The 24,231-nt window shown below is 43.8% G+C and overlaps 1 protein-coding gene across 2 annotated transcripts in view; it reads left to right on the plus strand.

The window, feature by feature from the left end:
• Nucleotides 1-3,163: 3,163 nt before the first annotated feature.
• fgf13a (fibroblast growth factor 13a) overlaps nt 3,164-24,231 on the plus strand; it is a gene marked incomplete at both ends in the record, with an annotated part of 258,707 nt that continues 237,639 nt past the window's right edge. For both annotated transcript variants that reach the window (XM_084331705.1, XM_084331706.1), the window contains one exon: nt 3,164-3,212. In XM_084331705.1, coding sequence (XP_084187831.1) covers nt 3,164-3,212 — 49 coding nt within the window. The remainder of the gene's footprint in view (nt 3,213-24,231) is intronic.

A 24,231-nucleotide genomic window follows, 5' to 3' on the forward strand; every position in this document is an offset into this window, starting at 1 on the left:
ACTCTCTTCCCCCCTCTCTCTCTCTCTCTCTCTCTCTCTCTCTCTCTCTCTCTCTCTCTCTCTCTCTCTCTCTCTCTCTCTCTCTCTCTCTCTCTCTCTCTCTCTCTCTCTCTCCTCAAAAGATAAGATAAGATCATATATTCCTTTTTGATCCCCTTCTGAAATGCAGGTGTCAATAAAAACATCAGTAACATCAACAATATACAAATATTAATAAAGGTAAACAGTAGACACATCCTATTGATCATAATACACAGAGTCTGTGCAAATTAAGAGTCCATTCCTAACAGTTCTCAAGTTCTGCTGCCGTCAGTTCTCTATAGCTGCCCCCCTGGCATGCAGGACTGGCAGGGCGGTTAGTGGTGGGGGGGGGGGCAGGTTTATTTTCCCCCAGAAGAATGCACAAAAAACAACAAAGGCTTAATAGACTTACACCTTTCTGTAAAACTGTTGTTTCAGTGTTTTGAGGAGCATTATTTTGTCCATGGCAATGTAACCCCCCTTCCCCCTTCTCTCTCTCTCTAAAAAAGGTAATCCACTTAATGTCTGGACACCCGGTTTAGATGCGTTATTTATCATCTGTGCTTAAAACAATGTAGACTGAAGAATAAACAACCTCTTTCAATGTAATGTCTGCCATTGTAGAAGTGCCGCCACCTTTTGAGTATGACATCACGTTTTAAACTGTCAAGTTTCAATTTACACACGCAAGACAATATTGTGTTAATATCGGATAAAAATAATAAACATATGCTATATACGGATAAAACCTGTAAAGGACTTTACAGTTTGTAGTGTGAGGATGGTTGAGAGTCCTCCTAACCGAGAATCCACGCGCTCCGGAGCTATACGCGCGGCCAGCAGCGGTGCCTTGAAGGAAGACTTGAGCATGAGAAGAAAGTTAGAAAGGGGTCCAGTTTCTCCTAAGAATAGTAACCATGTAGATCTGGTAACCATCGAGCGCATGCAGGTCTTTCCCTCTGCTGTCACTCAGAACTACAGACCTGCGCAAGGCCAAGTGATGATGTGACAGAGTAACGCATGTAAAGGTCGGGCTAACTGCATCGGGATCAAAGAGAAATTGACCTAAGAGGGAACAAGGTGCCCATTATCCATTTGGAACTTTTGGATTTGCTTTTCAACGTGGATCACTTGCCATTTGGAACTGGAGACGTCGCCCGTGCAAATAAGCTGCATGAACGCTGACATTTAAGCTATACACATTATATATCTCTCCATTTTTATTTCTTTATTTTTTGTTGCAATAATTGACTCTCAACCGACGGTAAGGACGTATTTTCTATGATTTACATTGAACCTATAAAGTCACTAAAACAATGAGTCTACCTGTATGATGGATTTAATCAGCCAGTTAAACATGCAATAGATCCATCCAGTACTGTGTATCACAAGAGTTTAAAATTGTAATTGCTGTACAGTAGCAGTACTTTGTAACTTAATTATTTTGGTCAGGCTGTAACACTTGGCAACGTTTACTACGTAAAGTTGATCATCTATAATGGTTTCATATATCGCTAAAGTGATTGATTATACGCGCCAGACGCCAGTTGTGAGCATACGGGACAGGTGTGTCTCTCTCTCCATTGACGCACGCATTTTAACCTCTCTCACCGTTAGGATATCTCTGGTATGTCGGTGTATTGACACTCACGGCTGTTTAGATTCCACTGCGCATCTGTAATTCGAGGTGTTAGTGGATAGGTGAAACAATACGCGTGGGACAGAGTAGCACACTTTTACAAAAGGTGCCATACCTTGGATATAGAAGAGTGCGTTATGTACCATTTCAAACGACTTTTCAACAAATACCGTAAGTTTTCAGCAACAGTTTTTCAGTTTTGCTTTGCTCAGTCAGCCACTTCACTCCCCAGGGTGCGTGTATTGTAATCCGACTGCATAGATTGTGTTTGAGTATTCGGTGAAAGCGTGACAAATTACGCATGCAGTGGTGCAGTGCTATGTTAGAGGTTACGAATGTGTGCATAAAACGTGTAGTCTCAATTAGTTGTTGGATAACCCGTTTTGTATGAACACGGTTATAATTCACTGCAGGGGCAGTAGGTATGCCACCACCACACATGCCACAAGTTACTTGGTATAGGGTTCCACATTCCAATCATTAATTTTTAATACCAATGTATGTGTTTGAATTTGAATGATCATGTGTTATTTCTTGCCTGTTATTTCGTGTTTTTCCATATAAAAAACAAAACGTAAATATAATATTACATGTGAAATACATAGTAAAATGAACAAAATACGCTGTAATTGTAATTACACGAGAGCTATAGGTGTGTAGATGCAGTGAGCTCCTGGTTGCATTCTGTATTCGCCTCGGCCACGGCGCGTCTGTTCCACGCATTGATTCCATCTGTGACTGTGGACCCTGTTGATTCCTACTGTCGCGCAGAGCGCATGAGACCCTCTGGGATACAGATACATACATCGTCAAAAGAAAAAGCTTCAGTGGTTGCGTTGGCTAGTAGATGGCAATTGTGAATTTCGCCGTGCGCTTTGTTTTCTTTGAGCTGATCTTTGGTTTTTTTTTATGACCGTTCCATTTCTTTTTTGACGTCGATTGACACATAGGAAGCCCGGCGCTCCATTCCGTATTTGCTCCGTTCCTTTGTCACAACAACAAAGCAAAGCGGGTCGTGATTTTGTATGCAACAGATCAGAATTCATGGTGGAAGCGTTTTCATTTATCAATGTGCATTGATGTAGCAGAAAACGTGGAGGAGATAAGGTAGGCAGAGCTTTTGTTGATACATAATTGTGTTCTGAAGGAAAACCACTGTTTCTTGATTTGTACGCGCTTTATAGGCTTCTTGTCGTTTGCCATGCGTGTGTGTGGAGTAGCCTAAACAATAACTGGATGCTTTTATTGACATCCTGTGGTAAATACACTGAGCGCATCTCACATGTTGTATTTGTTTGTTTCGTGGCCCTTTGTTTACCCATGCTCCTACTTATTGTATGCAAGGACGCACGTTGAGTCGCCTACTAATTGTATTGTTTCTTCCCACAGAACCCTTATCTCAGCACCTGACACCTTTGATAGGGATTTCATTGAAGAGAGGGAGCGATCAAAAGGATTTCGATTCTTGCCTAAATCGGGAATTACACATCCAAACTGGGATCTATGAGCGGAAAAGTGGCGAAGCCTAAAGAAGAAAAGGATGCTTCCAAGGGTAAGAGGAGAGCCTTGCCGTGTACTGATTGCTACCCTTTAATCACCGATTGTTAAAGCGACCGGGCGCCCATTCATCCCATGCATGCGCACCCTTTGAGATTTTTTGAAAACAATAGTAGCCATTGAAGACGAGCCATTCTCGACACACGAGTTGATGTTGCTGGTATGATTCTGAACAGGTGCAATCGGCCAATTTCGTTAGGCCTACTGTATAATCTGAATACAAAACCCACTTGGTGTGTTCAATCTAATTGTTTTGCCTATATCATTTCTTAGGCTAATATAAAAAAAATTAACTAAATAAAACTAAAACTAAAAACAAAAAAAACGAGTAAAGGCAGGAGACACAATGCAAGTTATGGTAGGATTCAATAGGCTATTATATGATATTGTGTTCAATTGGAATGTAACATTTTGATTGAGTGTGCTGTCGCTTTAATGTGATGAGATGACAGACAGTGAAACATTCATATGTCACTACGCATCCTGCTGACACGTCCCTGTGTTTCTTGCTTGCACCTTCTCCACATTATGTCCTGCTAAACTTTGAACTGCTCATTCTTATCACATTTTGGTATTCTACAAGCATGGCGTGTGTAGCCTATATACCCGTTAATGACTTACTGCGTAAACATTTGCCTCCGCACCTCACCTCACCAGAGACGCTGTGCGGGAATTTATTGCCATGGCGACAGAGACGAGTCAGGGTTGCCAGAGAAACGTGGCGGGGCTCATCAGTGTAACTCGGTCTCCACCGGGGATGCACCGCACTCCTATGCAGAAAGTTGGATGACGTTTCTCTGTCAGGCTGTGACGTACGGGCGTCGAGGCAGCTCTGGATATATGGATTGCGGCGGGGATGCATGGCACTTTACGCACTGTCTGGCACGCACTGGTTACTGCACCCCTATTTTGGTGCTGCGTTTTTTTTTCTTGGCATAAAACTATTAAAACGCACAACATAAAATCAGCATGTGGTAAACAGAATGAGCTGCCATCTTGCAATTAACCCCCCCCCCTATCAACAAATCTAATTGCATGAATCCATTGGCTTCATAGTATAATCATGATTAATGGTTTTCATTCCCTAAAGATTCACTTTACATATTATAATTTATGAGCCTGTACATTGCTACTATGTTAGATTTCCTAGTCTACAGTACCTTTTTGTTTAATGAGGCCGATAATCTATTAGGGAGGCACATATACCACTATTTCACAGACCATACAGAGTATTATAGGTTATATGATTATGTTGATTCCAATCATCATTGTTGGAAAATTCTCATCCACTCTCAAATCATGGATTCCCTACCCCTACTCAGAAAAGACCACACACACACACACCCCCTCGACCAGTCTGTACCATGGGTTCACCAGTCTGTAACATATAGGTTCACCAGTCTGTAACATAGGTTCACCAGTCTGTATCATGGTCACCAGTCTGTAATATAGGTTCACCAGTCTGTATCATGGTCACCAGTCTGTACCATAGGTTCACCAGTCTGTAACATAGGTTCACCAGTCTGTAACATAGGTTCACCAGTCTGTACCATGGGTTCACCAGTCTGTAACATAGGTTCACCAGTCTGTACCATGGGTTCACCAGTCTGTAACATAGGTTCACCAGTCTGTATCATGGTCACCAGTCTGTACCATAGGTTCACCAGTCTGTAACATAGGTTCACCAGTCTGTACCATGGGTTCACCAGTCTGTAACATAGGTTCACCAGTCTGTACCATGGGTTCACCAGTCTGTAACATAGGTTCACCAGTCTGTACCATGGGTTCACCAGTCTGTACCATGGGTTCACCAGTCTGTACCATGGGTTCACCAGTCTGTACCATGGGTTCACCAGTCTGTATCACAGGTTCACCAGTCTGTAATATAGGTTCACCAGTCTGTATCACAGGTTCACCAGTCTGTAATATAGGTTCACCAGTCTGTATCACAGGTTCACCAGTCTGTAATATAGGTTCACCAGTCTGTATCACAGGTTCACCAGTCTGTAATATAGGTTCACCAGTCTGTATCACAGGTTCACCAGTCTGTAATATAGGTTCACCAGTCTGTATCACAGGTTCACCAGTCTGTAATATAGGTTCACCAGTCTGTAACACAGGTTCACCAGTCTGTAACACAGGTTCACCAGTCTGTAACACAGGTTCACCAGTCTGTATCACAGGTTCACCAGTCTGTAATATAGGTTCACCAGTCTGTAACATAGGTTCACCAGTCTGTAATATAGGTTCACCAGTCTGTAATATAGGTTCACCAGTCTGTAATATAGGTTCACCAGTCTGTAATATAGGTTCACCAGTCTGTAACATATAGGTTCACCAGTCTGTAACATAGGTTCACCAGTCTGTATCATAGGTTCACCAGTCTGTAATATAGGTTGACCAGTCTGTATCACAGGTTCACCAGTTTGTATCTGAAGTTCACTTGCTAGAGAGAAGAATTATTACCAAAACAAAATATACAGGCATGTACCATTACCACTAGACAGGCTGTGGACTGTGGACATGACAGGACAGAGTGGTCCCCCACTGAAAACAAAGCCAACTTTTCACAAGGAGACTTTTACCTAGTAGCGACACTTCACAACGGGAGGCAGGGGGCCACATAGCACATGGCGGGGACTCCTCCGTTACAGTCGTCTGGCCTGTGCTCTTAGCGCTTTCTTCCACTCCAAGGGAAACTGCAGTGTGTCATCTGTGTGACTGCGAGGGTCACTGGCCGCCGGCTGCCCTTCCATCAAACACCCGTGTGATGCCAGAGTGAGGAAGTGAGTAGTGAACATCCACACTGACCCTCACAACCACCAGTCATTCTATAGAACACGGTCCATTAAAGCCGGAACCACCTGCCCTTGACAGCTGTTTCCTGAGAGCCACTCCTTATGCTGAACGAGCTGCTGACGCCACCTCTACAGAACACCACTGACTAGATTGCCCCCCCCCCCCCCCACACACACACACACTATGAGGCCCTACTTTTAGTAGCATTTCCTATAAACGTGCCTATTCCCATCGCTAACCATAACCCCATCCCCCAATCCTAACCCTAATCTTAATCAGTCCCCTAACCTCGACCCTAACCGTAACCTAACCTACTGTAAGCCTCACCTTAACCAGAATGTTAATTTAACCACACAATCCATAGATGAAGTGGCAGCAGGAGAACTGTTCGTAGGAAATGCTATGAAATTCAGTGTGAAACCTTTCATTGTAAACTGTATATGCTGCATATTCCTTGTGAGAACACCTTGCACACATTCCTCGTGAGAACACCTTGCACACACACACACACACACACACACACATACGCGCACACACACACACACACACACATGCACGCACACATGCACGCACACACACACACACACACACACATGCACACATGCACAGACACACACACATACACACGCACACACAGGGAGCGAAATTAACTTTTTGACTCACCGGCCAGTGGCGGGTAGATGGGAAGAGTCTACCCGCCAAGCATATTTCTTACCTGCCAATTTTTTTTTATTAAATATATATATATATATATTTTATATAATTTAAAAAAAATATATATATATATTATATAATCATACTTGTAGTTGTATTATCTGCGAGACATCGCCACCACGCAATAAGTCAAAATGCTTGCTATCTGCAAACAGCTCCACTGTGTATACACTGTGTGTATACTTGAGTAGCCTCCAGCTCCAGCAAGGATTCTCCGGCCCTGCAGCTAGACCCTATATTCAGCTAAACCCTACATTCAGCATGCAAGGATTCTCCGGCGATGCAGCTGGACCCTATTTATAACGTTACGGTTCTTTTGTCAAATCACATTCAACATGCCCTCAGCTAGAATACGCATTCAATCAATGTTATAAGACATTGATATCAGGAGCTATCTGTAGCTAGTACTGCTAGCCCGGTAGATAACGTTAAGACAATTTAGTTTACTGGGACAGATAGATCTAACGTGAGCTAGCTAAGCTAGCTAACGAGGGAACGGAGGTATTATGCACTCGAGTCGACTATTGCTGGAGCATTTGTTGATATCAGCAGCTATCAGTAGCTAGCCAGCTAGATACCGTTAGACAATGCCTCGTCATGTATTAAACTAAAAGTGAATAGTTGACTGGGTCATTGTTTAAACAGTAACGGTAGCTCATGGAGGTCCGCTCTTCTAGACTAGAGCAGACTGCCTGTGTTGACATGAGCACTGCGAGCAGAAGCCCTTAGCCAATAGTATCCCGCTGCAGGGCTGGGCGGATATGACTCGTTGCCAAGTTTTTTTTCAAAATAAGAGTATCATACGAACCTAATTGTTGCTAACTGCCGGAGCCATCGATATTATGACTGGAGATGCGCTTGGGGCGGAAATGAGACCCGCACAGATTTTCAAAATAAGAGTATCGTTATGAACTTGATTGATTACACGCCACACGGCGGGCAGCCCTAAAGTGTCAAGTGCCAAAGGTAAAAACTGAGCGCCCCTGGCGGGCGGCGGGCTTTAGTTTCGGTCCCTGCGCACACACACACACGCACGCACACACACACACACACACACACACACACACACACACACACACACACACGCACACACACACACAACACACACACACACACACACACACACACACACACACACACACACACACACACACACACACACACACACACACACACGCTTCCCTGCTGAGTATTTTGCACACATTGGTTCACGTGCACAAGATACCTTTTTTGCTTCTCTATTACATCACATCTCCACTGTAAGACTTGATAAAACTCTACTCATACTTTCCCTTTTATATCTCACTCACTTAGATGAACATGGTAATGTGTTTATGTTCTGTGAGGAAATGTGAATATGGGCGGCAGGTGGCCCGTGGTGTTTCTGTAACCAGAAGGTCACAGGTTTGAGCCCTCAGCCAATGTATCCATCCCTGTCGAAGTGTCCTTGAGAAGGACACTGAACAGCTATACGTGCTGTTGGAGTGACACAAATGCTGACCCTGCGCTCTGACCCCTCTGATGAAATGCACGTGCATATGTGTGTCTCAGAGGGATATTTGCAGAAACAAATGCACTGACGATTGTCTGCTCAAAGGTATACGACAAGTCTACTGCCTTACTGTGCACTGTCCTATACATCCTTTGTATCTGTGCATGTCACTGTTGTGTACCCGTAAGCATCAACTATAACAAAGTCAAATTCTTCTAAAATTATTCTGATTCTAGCACTTATCTGGACTGATCAATCCCACTATTACAACATGGCAATTATTGAACTAAGTCACATACTTAGACCTAGGTGAATCCCTGATAATGACAAGAGATTAAGAAATTCTGATCTTGCCTGTTTGGCAGAAGAGTTGCACTGATTCACTTGCAGTGAGTGCATGTATTTTCAATAGGCCAGTGAAGTGTATACCATGTACTCTAGCTCTGTGAAGCTCAATCCACTGCACTGTACCGGGCGACCCTATGGAGAAATTAACCTCTGACTGACCTCTGTCTCAGCATGGGGGAGGGCCAGCTTCACACTCTTCTTTCTCCTCCCTGTGGATGTGTGATAACATGTACGACTGGGAGGTGATATCAAAGACATTCCTCCTACTACAATAATTACCTGGAATCCTTTCCAATATTGACATATATCATGATATCTGTTGAGGTATGCAAAATCTCAAGATAAATAACCCAATTGCTGCTAATCACATCTAACTGCATGATAATGTAAAGTGTGATATCAAACCATAAACTCCCCTCACTTTTTTTGAAGACATTTTAGTTGATAAATGTTTATTATTTATTAGATGGCATAATTGTGTGCAATGATATCACAATTTATAATTTCATCTCGATATAATGCCAACAATATTGACTTATCACTCAAACATAACAAAGGGTGAGGTGAAAGACTAGATGAAAGGTCATGCTTTAATGCTTCATATGATAAGAACACATCCTAGTACATGAGAACACAGAACCCATGAGGGAGAGAAAGAAAGAGAAAGAGAGAGAGGAGAGAGAGAGAGAGAGAGAGAGAGAGAGAGAGAGAGAGAGAGAGAGAGAGAGAGAAGAGAGAAATAAAGAGAGAGAGAGAGAGAGAGAGAGAGAGAGAGAGAGAGAGAGAGAGAGAGAGAGAGAGAGAGAGAGAGAGAAGAGAGAGAGAGAGAGGAGAGAGAGAGAGAGAGAAGAGAGAGAGAGGAAGCGGTAGAGGGTGTTGCGGGTGCGCCAAGATCAACACAGGCCAGTCAGATTGTGTTAGCCTCCCTGTGCCCCTGAGTTATTCAGACAAGTGGGGTGTCAAAGCTACATTGACATAACCACACTCCATCCCAGCCTCGCAGCATCACAGAGCCTGTGAAATCAACTGCATGAAATTCTAGCATTTATCATTTTGGCATCATGACAATAATACAATAAAACATTTCAAGTCATTGTCAAGTCAAGTGTTCCTTTATTAACCCCCCTGGGGGAGATTCAGGTGTCATAGCAGCATGGGGGAGGGGAGGTACACAGGCAGGAAAAGACAATAATATAAATAGTAATAATAATAGAGAACATAATAATAGTGGAATGACAGTATATCCTATCAATAATAATAATAATATATTGTACAGAATACAAGTTTTATTTCCTAGAAATACATCTGAAAAAGGGGCGTCGTCTTATTTTCGGAGTCTAGATTTTTAAATGTCATTATACATTCAAACAACAGATTGCGCCAACGAGTGTGCTTTCCACTCTGAGCAAAGCTGAGCCGCTTACTTAATGCACCGGTACCATCTCTCTCTCTCTCTCTCTCTCTCTCTCTCTCTCTCTCTCTCTCTCTCTCTCTCTCTCCTCTCTCTCTCTCTCTCTCTCTCTCTCTCTCTCTCTCTCTCTCTCTCTCTCTACACACACACACACACAGATGGAGAGACACACAGCGGACCAGCTCAACAAAGTGGCTCAAAAGTCGGGCAAGTTAACAAACAACAGAGCATGGCTGATCATGGTGATGAATGACGCAGAGTCATCAGTGTTCTTGGTAGCCGGGACGGAGCCACAGCTACGTTCTCCACTGTGATCGAAAGGTTGGTCAGTGGAGAGGATTCATCTGTCGAGGGAAGTATAGCTCCTCAGAGACTCTGGTATTTGAGGGAGGAAAGGACAGGAAGAGTTGAGTGTCATCAGCATAGCAGTGGTATGAGAAGGCATGAGACGTGATAATGTTACCCAAAGATTTGGTGTAGAGAGAAAAGAGGAGGGGTCCAATGACCGAACCCTGCAGGGGGACACCCGTTTGTAGGGGCGGGGGTCCGAAAAGGTGCCTCTCCATGATACTTGATAGGAGCGGTTGTCAAGGTAGGATGACAGCCATGCCAGTGCAGAACCTGCAACTCCCATTCCTGCAATTGTTGACTGTGTTGAAGGCTGCTGACAGGTACAGGAGAGTTAGGATGGAGGAGAGGCCCTTGACTCTTGCTAAGTGAGTTACGTGAAGAGCCTCTGACTGCTGTGACTGCTCTGTGGAATGACCGGTCTTGAAGCCTGACTGATTTGGGTCCAGGAGGTCATTCTGTAATAGAGAAATAGAGAGCTTGTCGGATACAGCTCGTTCAAGTGATTTAGAGAGAAGAGAGAAGAGATAGTTATCTATGCCATTGGGGTTCAGGGTTGGTTTTTGATGAGCGGTGTGACTCTGGCTTGTTTTAGAAAGGTGGGGAGCCACTCTGGAGTTGAAGGAGGAGTTGATGGTTGCAGTCAGGAATGGGAGGATGTCTGGTGTGATGGTCTAGAGGTATTGAGAGAGTATTGGATCCAGCTGGCATGTAGTGGATCACATGTCACCAATGTCAGAAATTAAGCGTCTGTAAGAGGAGAGAAAGATGACAAAGTGAAAGATGAGGTTCCTGTTCCAGGCCTTGGAGTGGGTGGGGATTGGGAGAAGCAGCTGTGGAAGTTCTCTACCTATTTCTCAAAGAAGGTGGCAAAGTCCTCAGCAGAAAGAGAGGAGGGAGGGAAGGGACTGAGCAGGGAGGACATGGTGGTGTACCGTTTGTGGATATTCTTTGCAGAGGCCTCAATTTTATGGTGAAAGAAGGAGGAGTATTGGAGAATACTGACAAGTGATTATAATAAGTAGTGATGTCACCAGTGAGACAGGTATTTTTACACTTCCTTCCTGCAGCTCTCAAGCTCTATCTTTCTTTTCTAACTGCATCCGCCAGCCATGGTCTGGTAGGCTTCTCTTAGCAAGGGGACAGACTGAGCTTGTTGAAGGTGAGGGTTGAAAGGAGGGTGGAAGTTGCTGTATCTGACGGGAGAGCAGAGAATGTCTCACTCAAAGATAGAGCGGACAGAGGAGAGGGTGGAGGGGGACAGGGTGCATAGCTGTGCCATGTTTGGAGGGTCTGGGTGTGTGAGAGAAAGTGTATACAGTATATAAGGTTGCAGGTGTGGTTGGGTTATGAAATCTGTTTTCACGATGGCTGATTGGCAGTTCCATAAGCCCCAGCATAGTGACAGGTATATTTGTGGCCATGGAAGGGTAGCAGAGGTTGGCAGGGTTGCTTCTGAACCGCTACGCTGCCACTAATGCAGCATGCACTTACATCCCTAGATCTAATTACTAATGTCAGACACCCGTGCTTAACTGCTGGAATGTGGAGGAGAGGCTGAAAGACAGCAATCAAGCCTGCAATCAAATACTAGTATACTGCTCAATGTAGCAGCAGTCAACTTTCATATGCTGTAAACAGAACAATAATGCAATATTACTCACGCTTTAGCTGCCCGTACAATGTGACCTCGGTGTCCACTCAGTTGATACACAGTGATTATGTACAACACAGTTATAACAGCTTTGGCCTTTCCCTGACAGTTAACACACAATTCTGCAATACCAACAATGGCAGTACTGAAGCCAGTTTAAATCACTAAATCACAACTATCAGTTTGAACCAGTTTAAACCAACTATCAGATTTACAGTAAACCAGTTTAAATCACCCAACTATCAAGAACAAAAGAATACACACATTTTAAAAAGAAAGAAAGAAAAAACAATATTTATGTGCAATCAACCACACCTCTTTGTAGATTTATTAAAACATTTATCCAAAAGGTAGAGTTTTATGATTACGTGCTCTGCTGTTATTTAAAAATATATTGTAAATGTCTCCTAAATGCTATGCAGCAGTATGCCCATAACTCCTTACGCTTCATTTTAGTCCAGTGGGTTGATAGACCGCCCTGCCTCCCAGATAGTGAGTGTCAGCCAGTGGATTCATGTCTGCCTGGAATGGCAGAGCTGGGTGGAGAAGAAGGCATAAGTCTTGCATATTTGGGTCTGAGGCCACAGAGCCCAGTCAATAGATACCCAGAGAGGAGTTTGGAATCGCCTCATTAATCACATCTCCTTCAGTGCTGACCCTGTCTGCCCTAATCTCATTGGTAAAACAACACGCTGCCTACAGTATCATTAAAACATGTTCACCTAGTGGCTGCCTCTTAGAGGCCCCTTTAAATAGGATGGGGTCGATACAAACAAGCACAATAGTGTGATTTGATTATTGTTTTGACGGATTCTTTATGTAGTGGTGGTCACTTGGTACTAACAGACACTTTGAGCTCGGCACCTGTCCTCTGATAGCCTTGAACCGCAAACCCTCTGCTCACTGGCACCATGTGACCACGTATGTTAAACACCACCGTCTACGTGACTGTGGATTATCTATTCCACCACTTGAAAAGGATCTAATTCATTTGGCAAAGTGGGGGGTATTTAACTTGAGTGAGTTTACACCAAGCGGCTACACATTTACATGCTGGAGTTGTATTACCCACATACACGGTTTGCAGTGTCCTCAATCTAGAATGATTTGTGTTCATATCTTCATCTAATATCAATCCTGTCTACAAACACTCACAGAACACTGTGAACAGAGGGCAGATTACAGACCTGTTGCTCTACTAGCTGAAAGGGATGTTTCTGAAGGAGAGGTGTTTCCCTTGCAACAGGGACACTACTGTATACCTTTAGAAGGTGACGATGCTCATCTGGACCCTATGGTACATGATCCAATGACTGGCTTTGCCTTTAACCTTCTGTAGTGTGGTAGTGAAAGGGTTAAAGCACCTATAACTTTTAGTTTCTGTGTTCCCAACACATGGAACATTATACAACAAACTCTAAAATAATTCCATCATTATCTGCAGTTGCTTTAATTGATTGTACAAACTCTTACAAAGTCTTGTGGCGTAATTGTTTACAACTGATGTGAAATGTTGCGGTGTAATCGTTTACAAATTATGTGAAATATAAAGAAATGTTTACAGAGTAATGGCAATTTGCATGTGAACTTCAATGATTATTATGGGTTATATAATATAGCGTCGTACTTACTTAACTGAATGTATTGGACTGCAGTGTAGGTGACATTATTATGTCTATACTGTAGTGACAACTTAATACAACTCTAACAGTGTGTTTACATTGTTGCTCCTCCTTGGGTGAATGGGTACAGCAGCACATTCTGTTAATCCAGCCTGTTGGGCAGTTTGTAATTGATTGATTGATTGATTGATTGGTTGATTGATTGATTGATTGATTAATTGAAGTTTATTTAAAATATGCAACATAATTTTTTTTGTCATTTACATATTTGAAAAGGAGTGGGAAGAAGCATACACTTATTTAATCCCACCCCTATTTACTCATCAGAACATATACTATATTATATATTTACTAATTTATACGTAATTGAATGTGACTGATGTGTTGGCATCGCTAAAAGGAACAAATACAGTGTACGACATGCTTGCATGTAAACGTTTGGGAGGTGAGGACGCAGTAGTAGCAGCAGCTGTGGTGCCGGGCGGGGGACGGAGTCACTGCGTCCTGTCAGGCGGGCGCTGACGCAGACCCGGCTCCGCTAGCGGCCTGGAGGAGGCTGCGTCGCCTCGCATCAGAGAGCCGCCACTCTGCCGAGAGCGCTGAGTGCTGAAATGTTTGGGAACTTTGCGAGCCTGTCTCTTCCGCTCCTCTCTCAGGCTGCTACGTGATTGGTGTGTTTGTTGGCGCCTGGCTTAGTTTGTCTCCATTCTTTCATGTTGAATTTGTGCTTTTAGATTGCTCTTCTATTCACTAGTTATGTCGTTGACTAAATTGTTAAATTTGTTTTAAATTGCTACTTAATTATTAATTAATATATATTTTAAGGATAGAATCTAATCATGATAGAATTGGTCCTCACTCTACCCGCCTAGACATCAAATTGGTGCTACACCATCGTCTCACATCATCGTCAACCAGAAGTAAGTACTCTGGCCCTAAAACCTCTAAGTACCTGACAGTTAGGATGCTGCTGGTAGCTCACAGCACCAGGTGTAACTGACAGGATGCTGCTGGTAGCTCACAGCACCAGGTGTAACTGACTGTTAGGATGGTAGCCCACAGCACCAGGTGTAACTGACTGTTAGGATGCTGCTGGTAGCCCACAGCACCAGGTGTAACTGACTGTTAGGATGCTGCTGGTAGCCCACAGCACCAGGTGTAACTGACTGTTAGGATGCTGCTGGTAGCCCACAGCACCAGGTGTAACTGACCGTTAGGATGGTAGCTCACAGCACCAGGTGTAACTGACTGTTAGGATGGTAGCTCACAGCACCAGGTGTAACTGACAGTTAGGATGGTAGCTCACAGCACCAGGTGTAACTGACAGTTAGGATGCTGCTGGTAGCTCACAGCACCAGGTGTAACTGACCGTTAGGATGGTAGCTCACAGCACCAGGTGTAACTGACAGTTAGGATGGTAGCTCACAGCACCAGGTGTAACTGACTGTTAGGATGGTAGCTCACAGCACCAGGTGTAACTGACAGTTAGGATGGTAGCTCACAGCACCAGGTGTAACTGACAGTTAGGATGCTGCTGGTAGCTCACAGCACCAGGTGTAACTGACCGTTAGGATGGTAGCTCACAGCACCAGGTGTAACTGACCGTTAGGATGGTAGCTCACAGCACCAGGTGTAACTGACTGTTAGGATGCTGCTGGTAGCTCACAGCACCAGGTGTAACTGACAGTTAGGATGGTAGCTCACAGCACCAGGTGTAACTGACAGTTAGGATGGTAGCTCACAGCACCAGGTGTAACTGACAGTTAGGATGGTAGCTCACAGCACCAGGTGTAACTGACAGTTAGGATGGTAGCTCACAGCACCAGGTGTAACTGACAGTTAGGATGGTAGCCCACAGCACCAGGTGTAACTGACCGTTAGGATGGTAGCTCACAGCACCAGGTGTAACTGACCGTTAGGATGGTAGCTCACAGCACCAGGTGTAACTGACCGTTAGGATGGTAGCTCACAGCACCAGGTGTAACTGACCGTTAGGATGGTAGCTCACAGCACCAGGTGTAACTGACCGTTAGGATGGTAGCTCACAGCACCAGGTGTAACTGACAGTTAGGATGGTAGCTCACAGCACCAGGTGTAACTGACAGTTAGGATGGTAGCTCACAGCACCAGGTGTAACTGACCGTTAGGATGGTAGCTCACAGCACCAGGTGTAACTGACAGTTAGGATGGTAGCTCACAGCACCAGGTGTAACTGACCGTTAGGATGGTAGCTCACAGCACCAGGTGTAACTGACCGTTAGGATGGTAGCTCACAGCACCAGGTGTAACTGACCGTTAGGATGGTAGCTCACAGCACCAGGTGTAACTGACCGTTAGGATGGTAGCTCACAGCACCAGGTGTAACTGACAGTTAGGATGGTAGCTCACAGCACCAGGTGTAACTGACAGTTAGGATGGTAGCTCACAGCACCAGGTGTAACTGACAGTTAGGATGGTAGCTCACAGCACCAGGTGTAACTGACAGTTAGGATGGTAGCTCACAGCACCAGGTGTAACTGACAGTTAGGATGGTAGCCCACAGCACCAGGTGTAACTGACAGTTAGGATGGTAGCTCACAGCACCAGGTGTAACTGACAGTTAGGATGGTAGCTCACAGCACCAGGTGTAACTGACAGTTAGGATGGTAGCCCACAGCACCAGGTGTAACTGACCGTTAGGATGCTGCTGGTAGCTCACAGCACCAGGTGTAACTGACAGTTAGGATGGTAGCTCACAGCACCAGGTGTAACTGACAGTTAGGATGGTAGCTCACAGCACCAGGTGTAACTGACAGGATGCTGCTGGTAGCTCACAGCACCAGGTGTAACTGACCGTTAGGATGCTGCTGGTAGTGAGTCAGTTGTCCCCTCTCTGGATCATGTCGTCTGATTGACATAAACAGAATGAATCACACTGGGTCACCAGGGCTTGACGCTTGATGCCCAAAGAGCACATGTGGAATGTAGGAGCACACAAAGAAATTTAGGACCACAGTGAAAGATTTTCATACCAATATTTCAGTAGGGTTGGGTATCATTTGGATTTGATCAATTCAGGTTCTGGTTCTGCTTTTTGATTCTGGTTCTCATCAAATATCTGTTCTAATATTTTTGGTAGGCGAGAAAATGAAATATCAAGAACCAACATTCTAGATATTCTACCTTTTATTTGTGGCAGATTTAGGCTATAGTCATTCAATTGTGAACCATGACATGAAGGTATCTTTTTCTCTTAACTTGCTTTAACTAGCTTTTTGTTTTTGTCATCCGTTTCTGATGCATTATGACAGGAATATATAAAGTAATACAATGAATTAATATAGCTGTGGATGATGATAATGCATTTTTCTGATCTATTACCTAAGGAAGGAGACAACTGTTGCAAAGGAATGTACGCCATTCACCATAAATCACTGCTCACCACTTTCTGTGCTAATCTTCCCCATCATAGCTAAAGTGAACGTTTTCTTTCAAAGGGGGTGTCTGGGGATTAACTGGACATGGTAGGGTGCTCTGTGAACTTGCATCTAGGATTATAATTTGTTTGTGTACCTCTAATATAAAAGACGAAGACGTCAGCTGTCAGCTGTCAGCTGAGATGTCAGATGTCAGTATATTATTACACTCGAGTGTCAAAGCCAGACCTCTCTCATTGCTACGTTAGTGCTTGTGCCAGCACAGGAGATATGATATGATGATATGATACATTTATTTATATTGCGCCCCTCAACCAATAGATACACCGGCCCGGGGCGCAGCCCGGGGAAAAATAAAAACAGAAAGACAGGAACAATAAGAAAACAGAAAATAATACATGCAGGCCAACCAAGCAGACAGAGAACAGACGCACATAATACACCTGTCATACTACAACACAGCTCAAGGATTCTTTATGGCGAAAAGGTGGGTTTTGAGCATGGCCTTAAAAGTGCTTGCAGATTTGATGTTTAGTAGGAGTGAGTTTCGGCGCTGCAACTGCGAATGCCCAGTTCACGAGCGCTAATGTTGCTACCGCTAACAGGAGACTGCAACACGTTAAAAACTGTGCATGGAGGGTTGAACAAATGCTTCATCATATTGGAGGAGCTTCCTTGCTTGCAAGAAATACTCTTGCTGCAGGTATTGCATTTAGCTGTATTCCATTTTTTTTGTGAAGCTCAGGCCTAAAAAAAATAATGGTTTGTTTCCGGTTGCCGACCGACCCTGCCGATTTAGGTGCCACCTAATATATTTTATGAGTTTTTAAAAAATATTATAAAAAAATGTAAAAAAAAAATCATTTTTTTTGAATAAAGTTTCATAGAAATCTTAGTCAAACCTTTAGTATTATGGATATTAAACATGCTGGCAGAGTACATGCATCCATGTTGTTGTGCACATTTTAGGTAAATAAAGAAATTCCCTATCCATAGTCGCCGTGGGAAAGAATTAAATAAGAAAATTAAATTAAATAAATTCCCTACCTACCCATGGCCTTAACTGACAACCAACAGGAAACAAACAATATTTTTTGTTATGCCTCAGCCAAATGGTCAAGCATTTGCTGTTGTAAGCCACCAACCGTTGTTAGCAATGGTCCAGCAAAAGTAAACAAGAGCCTCTGCTCACATGCTTTGTCGACACAACCACATAACCAGTGAAATTACATTGGTCCAAATAACAAGTCTCGGTAGTTGGGTAGATTTCTTTGCTCAATGCAGCCACTGACCTACATGCAGTGAGGGTTGGGAAAAAAGATTATTGAACTGCCAGCTTGTATATAGGATGTAATCTTTAAATCTTTAAATTGTTTTTAGTCGCAAATGCGAGTGAAATGCTTTCACTGCCGAGCTAGTCTGTCCAGCAGTTTCTCAGCACCCTTTTCTATCTTCTCTTCTGTGTTGTCCTTTGACCTCATGGTGTTCACATCATTTGAATTCCTCTCATTTAATTCTCTCTCAGAGGGACCGAAGAGCTTTAATCCTCATTATAGGATTATTTTAAATAAAAACAAAAACAGGCCAGATGTTGAAAAGTCAGTGCGGTGGCATGTCTTCAGTATTCTATTGTAACGTTATGTATGTAACGGTTGTGACATCGTCACCTCAAACTTCGATGCCCCGAGGGAGTTTCGAACCCGGGTCTCCCACGCCGCGGGCAACAGCACAGACCTCTATACCAAGAGGTGAACTCACTGCTTTGTAACCCATAGCACCCATACTCAGCCCAGTCACTTCACAACATCTGAAGTCCTTCATGACTGCGCTTCGCGGTACCATCCGTTACATATATATATTTATATATATGTATATGCATCTGTGGTTGTGTAATCTCATAAACCATCCACACTTGCAGCACATCTCGAAGGCTTACTTTTCCCGTTGTCTTGGTGACACCGCAGCTTTGGGTGCTCTGAAGGAACGTCACAGTAGACGGTACTGCTATTGATAATCAGAACATCATGTTCCAAGTATTTTCATTGAGCCTATATTCTTTAATCTGTTGGAGATGACATGCCCTGGTTGGTCCTTGGACTTATGTGGGATCGGGACCAAAACACATCTCGATGCTGTAATGAAGTGATGCTGCATCGGGGCGTGGCTGCAGCCCATCTTTCATCGTGTCGCTCATGATAATAATCTGGTTATCTGTATACCTGAGTTCCCCTCATCAAAGTAATGACAGGGATCAGATTTGGAATCAGAGCCTGGTCGTGTAGGTGTTATGTGTCAGTTGTGGATTTTTGGATTACAGCACTGTTTTACTTTCATGAAGTGCACTACAGGTACAGCTTATTCCAATCCATTCATTTGAAGATAATCCCCCATGGTTATGTGTGTCAAAGAGCAAAATGATAATAAATTATCTCTCTTTGGAGAGACAGAGAATTGACCTGTATGATACAATGACGTATCCAATTAACCCGTTCACTACCACACTACAGAAGGTTAACCTTTCACTACCACACTACAGACGGTTAAACGGTTAACCGTCTGTAACCATCTGTAGCGTGGTAGTGAAAGGGTTAACCTTATGTAGGGTGGTAGTGAAAGGGTTAACCCTTTGTCGTGTGGCAGTGAAAGGGTTAACCTTCTGTATTGTCGCAGTGAAAGGGTTAACCCTTTGGTAGTGTGGCAGGGAAAGGGTTAAATATTGCAATTGACCTCAAACAGCCCTCTTTTCTTGATCCACCAATCACAGCTGCTATCTCCCTCGGACAGCAACAGTTGTGATTGGAAGATCAAGAAAAGAGTGTGGTGTTTGAGGTCAATGGTAATATTCAATTGGATACTTCATTGTGTTTTTGCATTTGGCAGCTAGCACATCATCAATACTACATCAGCCGTACCAGCTGTTCCTGCCTCTTCCTATAAACCGTAATTCCTCAAAGGAAAGTCTACCGTAGGGACTGAGGTTAGAAAGTCTTCAAGTTGGCTTAAAGCTTCAATAAGAAAAGGCGGAGGGGGACATAACTGTTTCCCTGCCCACCTTTTATCTGCAAAGCTGGACATGGACTACGTCAGCAGAAAAAAGGTCCGCAATGTGTAGCTTTATCCAGGGGTTCCAGTGTGTAATGCTACTGTCAAGGCTTTTACACAGAACAGGATGGTGAGAAATGGCTGACAGAAGGGCCAGGCGTGTGACGACTCCACCGAATCTCAAAGTACCAAGAGGCCGTGGGATCGCAGTGGATGAAACGCTCTCTGAGCCCATCTGAAACGGCGGTTGGAGCTAGTTTGTTCTACTGACTCATGTGGCATCACTGACTCACTGCCCTCCTTCACACGCTGTCGTGAACTCTCTCTCTGTACGTGTGTTTGAGAGTGTGTATGTTAACATCACAGATGTCTTCATCACTTCTTAGCCAACAAACTAAGGGGAGCGACCCAAAAGCCTGTCTGGAAGACTTGTAGCGGTGGAAGTTCTTGTATGAGTTTCGCTGTGTTATAGATGGATACAATCTTTCAATGGACGTCATCCTGTTTGACTCAATGAACAGTTACATTGAAGAACAATTCCAAATCTTGTTTCTAATCCATATAGTCCTGGTAGGGGTCAATGGTAAATGGACTGTATTTATACAACACTTTCACATTCATCCATTCACTCACACATTCACGCACTGACGACGGGGGCAACCATGCATGGTGCTAACCTGCTCATCGGGAGCAGTTAGGGGTTAAATGTCTTGCTCAACACACTGCCGGGAGGAGCCGGAATTGAACATTTCGATTTCCAGATGACCGCTCTTCCTCCTGAGTCACTGTCGCACCCACAACACTATTAATATATATACTTTTTACATGATATGTACACAAACATTATGCATAGGAAAACACATTTAGAGGGTAATTAAATCATAACATAAAACTAAAATGTCTTTCCCCACAATCAGGGGAATATGGACCCTAGAATGTAATGTATCAACAAGCTTAACACAATAACCAATACTGTCTCATTAGCCAAATGCATCACGTAAAGCTTTATCCAAAGCCTTCTTAAAAAAACATTAACTCAGGAGGCAAAGAAATTCAAGCTATAGCGATGCTACAGCCATTTAATAGAGCTAGCAACTATATTCTCAGCATAATACTTAAACTGATATAATACATTTCTGAGCATAGCTATTATGTTAATTATTTTGTTAGATGATAGTGTATTTCCTCAGGAAATCTAATATTAGCTAGGCTAGCCTATTCAAAATTGTTTATTTATTTCCACAGAGGGCTTCTTACCTCAAAAGTCCTACTTTCATGGATTACAAAAAGTGTTTTTGTTATTTTCTTGTTCAAACTAATGGATCACTCTTTCTTTGATTCTCACATTAACTATAAAAAAAGTTGATATATGTACAATGTACATCCTTTAAAAAAAGAATGCTTTAAAAAGATTAACATATGCCATCAAATGACCTCCAAGTTTCAAGTTTTGTTTTATTTGTCACATATAAAGTCCATGTACAGTACATTATAGTGAAATGCTTGGTTCTGTATGACCCCTCCTGAAATTGTGCTTCATCCAGTAAAAAAAAGAAGGTACAGGGTGGGGGATGCATAGCTTCACAGTTCACAGTCCTTCATAGTGTAAATCTTTTAGCAATACATAGATCAAATATGGTGTAGTGTTAAATCGTGTCTAAAGTGAATGTTAAAGGTGAATGTTTAAAGTGAGTGTGTGCATGTGGATGGATGTGTATGCAATGGTTGTAGAATGGATGGGTTAGTGTTGCATAGAGTCCACATTGAGCATCCTGATGGCCTGGGGATAGAAGCTCCTTTTGAGTCTCTCTCCAGTAGCGCTTGCCTGACCGCAGCAGTGAAAAGTGGCTAGAGTCTTCTCTTCTATTCTAGACTATTCTCTTAGCCTAGGCCCTGCAACACCTGGTGGATAATATGTCCTGGAGAGTTTGGTCTATCTCCCATTACTAAATGAGTTGGACGCTATCCAAATATTATGAAGACCATTACTATCCCAAATGATCTGAAATCAAATTTGAGTCCATTTAGTGGCCACAGGGTTAATTACAGGGGGCTGGGGGGTATGGGTATGGGGTGGGGGGGTCCATACCTTGGGGGTGGCATTTTACTCCAGTTTAATGTTTATTTGTTCTATTTATAGTGCACTACTACACTATAATATCAATAATATAATTTAGTCAGACTGACTTGGCAGGGAACACCTCAGCTACTACTAGGACCTTTGTTTTAGGTTATAAGGGCAAATTGAGGTCACAGAAGCAATTATCCCAAGGCCAGGGGCCATGAGTGGCCTTTGGATTATAAAAACGAAATACAGCTATAGCCTGCAGAATATGAAACCAGATTCAAGATTCAAGAGCGGGACACATTTCTTGCTTAGACCATCACCGGCGCTGTCCAACTGAATTCAAGGTCTAGAAGCTGTGTAGCGTACGAAGCCTCTCTGGCCCTTGTGGCTGCTCTATTTGAAACCAGGATTAATAGTTTCTCCGGACATGAACTAATTAAAGTTGGTGAATACTATGAAGGGGATTAAGTCGAGGTAAGAAAAGGAGGCGATAAGGCCAGGCAAACAGGGGCTGCAGCCTGGAAAAAGCTGAATGGGTCACTGAGACAACTAGCAGGCCAGGGTCCCTGTGGCACTCTCCATAAGTGCCTCCAGGGCCTGACCACAGCGGAGCGATTAGCCTTAGCTTAAATGTGAGCTCTGTGGCTCTGATTAGCTGGGCGTGAGCCAGACCAACCGCGGCCATCTCCTCAGTGCACACACACACACACACACACACACACACACACACACACACACACACACACACACACACACACACACACACACACACACACACACACACACACACACACACACACACACACACACACACACACACACACACACACACACACACACACACACACACACACACACACACATAACATCACACGCACGCACGCACACACACACACACACACACACACACACACACACACACACACACACACACACACACACACACACACAGGCTAGTGATGTTATAATGGGATTACTCTCCTCCTGCTCTCTTCATCAAACAGCTCATTTAACAAGCTTGTTACAACCAGGACTCCACCTCAGCTCTCTGCCCAGGAGAAGACATCCTACATTTACACCATTAGCACTTGGCACAGCCCGGAACACCGAGGCTCTGGACAGCTGAATGCGTAGCAGAGTGCATCTCTGTGGAGGGATGGTGGGGCTGAGTGAGGGAACGGTGTGTGTGTGTGTGTGTGTGTGTGTGTGTGTGTGTGTGTGTGTGTGTGTGTGTGTGTGTGTGTGTGTGTGTGTGTGTGTGTGTGTGTGCACATGCGTGTGTGTCAGTGGTGGGGTAAACTTTCCCCAAGGGGATCAATAAAGGAAAATCTTATCTTATCTATATCTTATCTTATCTTATCTTATCTTATCTTATCTTAAACATGGAGCCCTAAGCAGTTTTAGCTGTGGCACATTCATTACTGCTCCGCCCGCCCCCTGCCTTCATCACTACACTGTTACCTCTGTGGAGCGCCACGCTATTGACCGCATTGATCCTGGGGGTCACTCACTCAAACTAGCTGTTTCATTAGTGCTGAGAGATGGACGCAGTTCCCAGAGGGATGACTGTGAGTAGGGCAGAGAAAGGTGTCTGATTGACAGATGGGGAGGGGTCAACACAAGCTAAACAATGGCTTGCATTAGGCCAGTAGTGGGAATGGCTGTGTCCAATTACTTCATTTGAAATGAACAGTGAGGCCATCGTCTATAGGATGTAAGATCGTTGCGGTGGTTGACAGAGAGAGAGAGAGAGAGAGAGAGAGAGAGAGAGAGAGAGAGAGAGAGAGGAGAGAGAGAGAGACGAGAGAGAGAGAGAGAGAGAGAGAGAGAGAGAGAGAGAGAGAGAGAGAGAGAGAGAGAGAGAGGAGAGAGAGAGAGAGAGAGAGAGAGAGAGAGAGAGAGAGAGAGAGAGAGAGAGAGAGAGAGAGAGAGAGAGAGAGAGCGAGAGCGAGCGAGCGAGAGCGGCAGAGTTTACTATTCGTATTGGCATAGCACATTTTTATGAATGAACAGAAATAGTATAGCTACCTACCACCAATAGGCAATAGTATTAGTGGGGAGAGATTCACTTCTCACAATTTAACCTTTGATTTACAGTAA

This window comes from Notolepis coatsorum (genome assembly GCF_963971535.1).
Source record: "Notolepis coatsorum genome assembly, chromosome: 16".
In the NCBI taxonomy this organism is placed as follows: Eukaryota; Metazoa; Chordata; class Actinopteri; order Aulopiformes; family Paralepididae; genus Notolepis; species Notolepis coatsorum.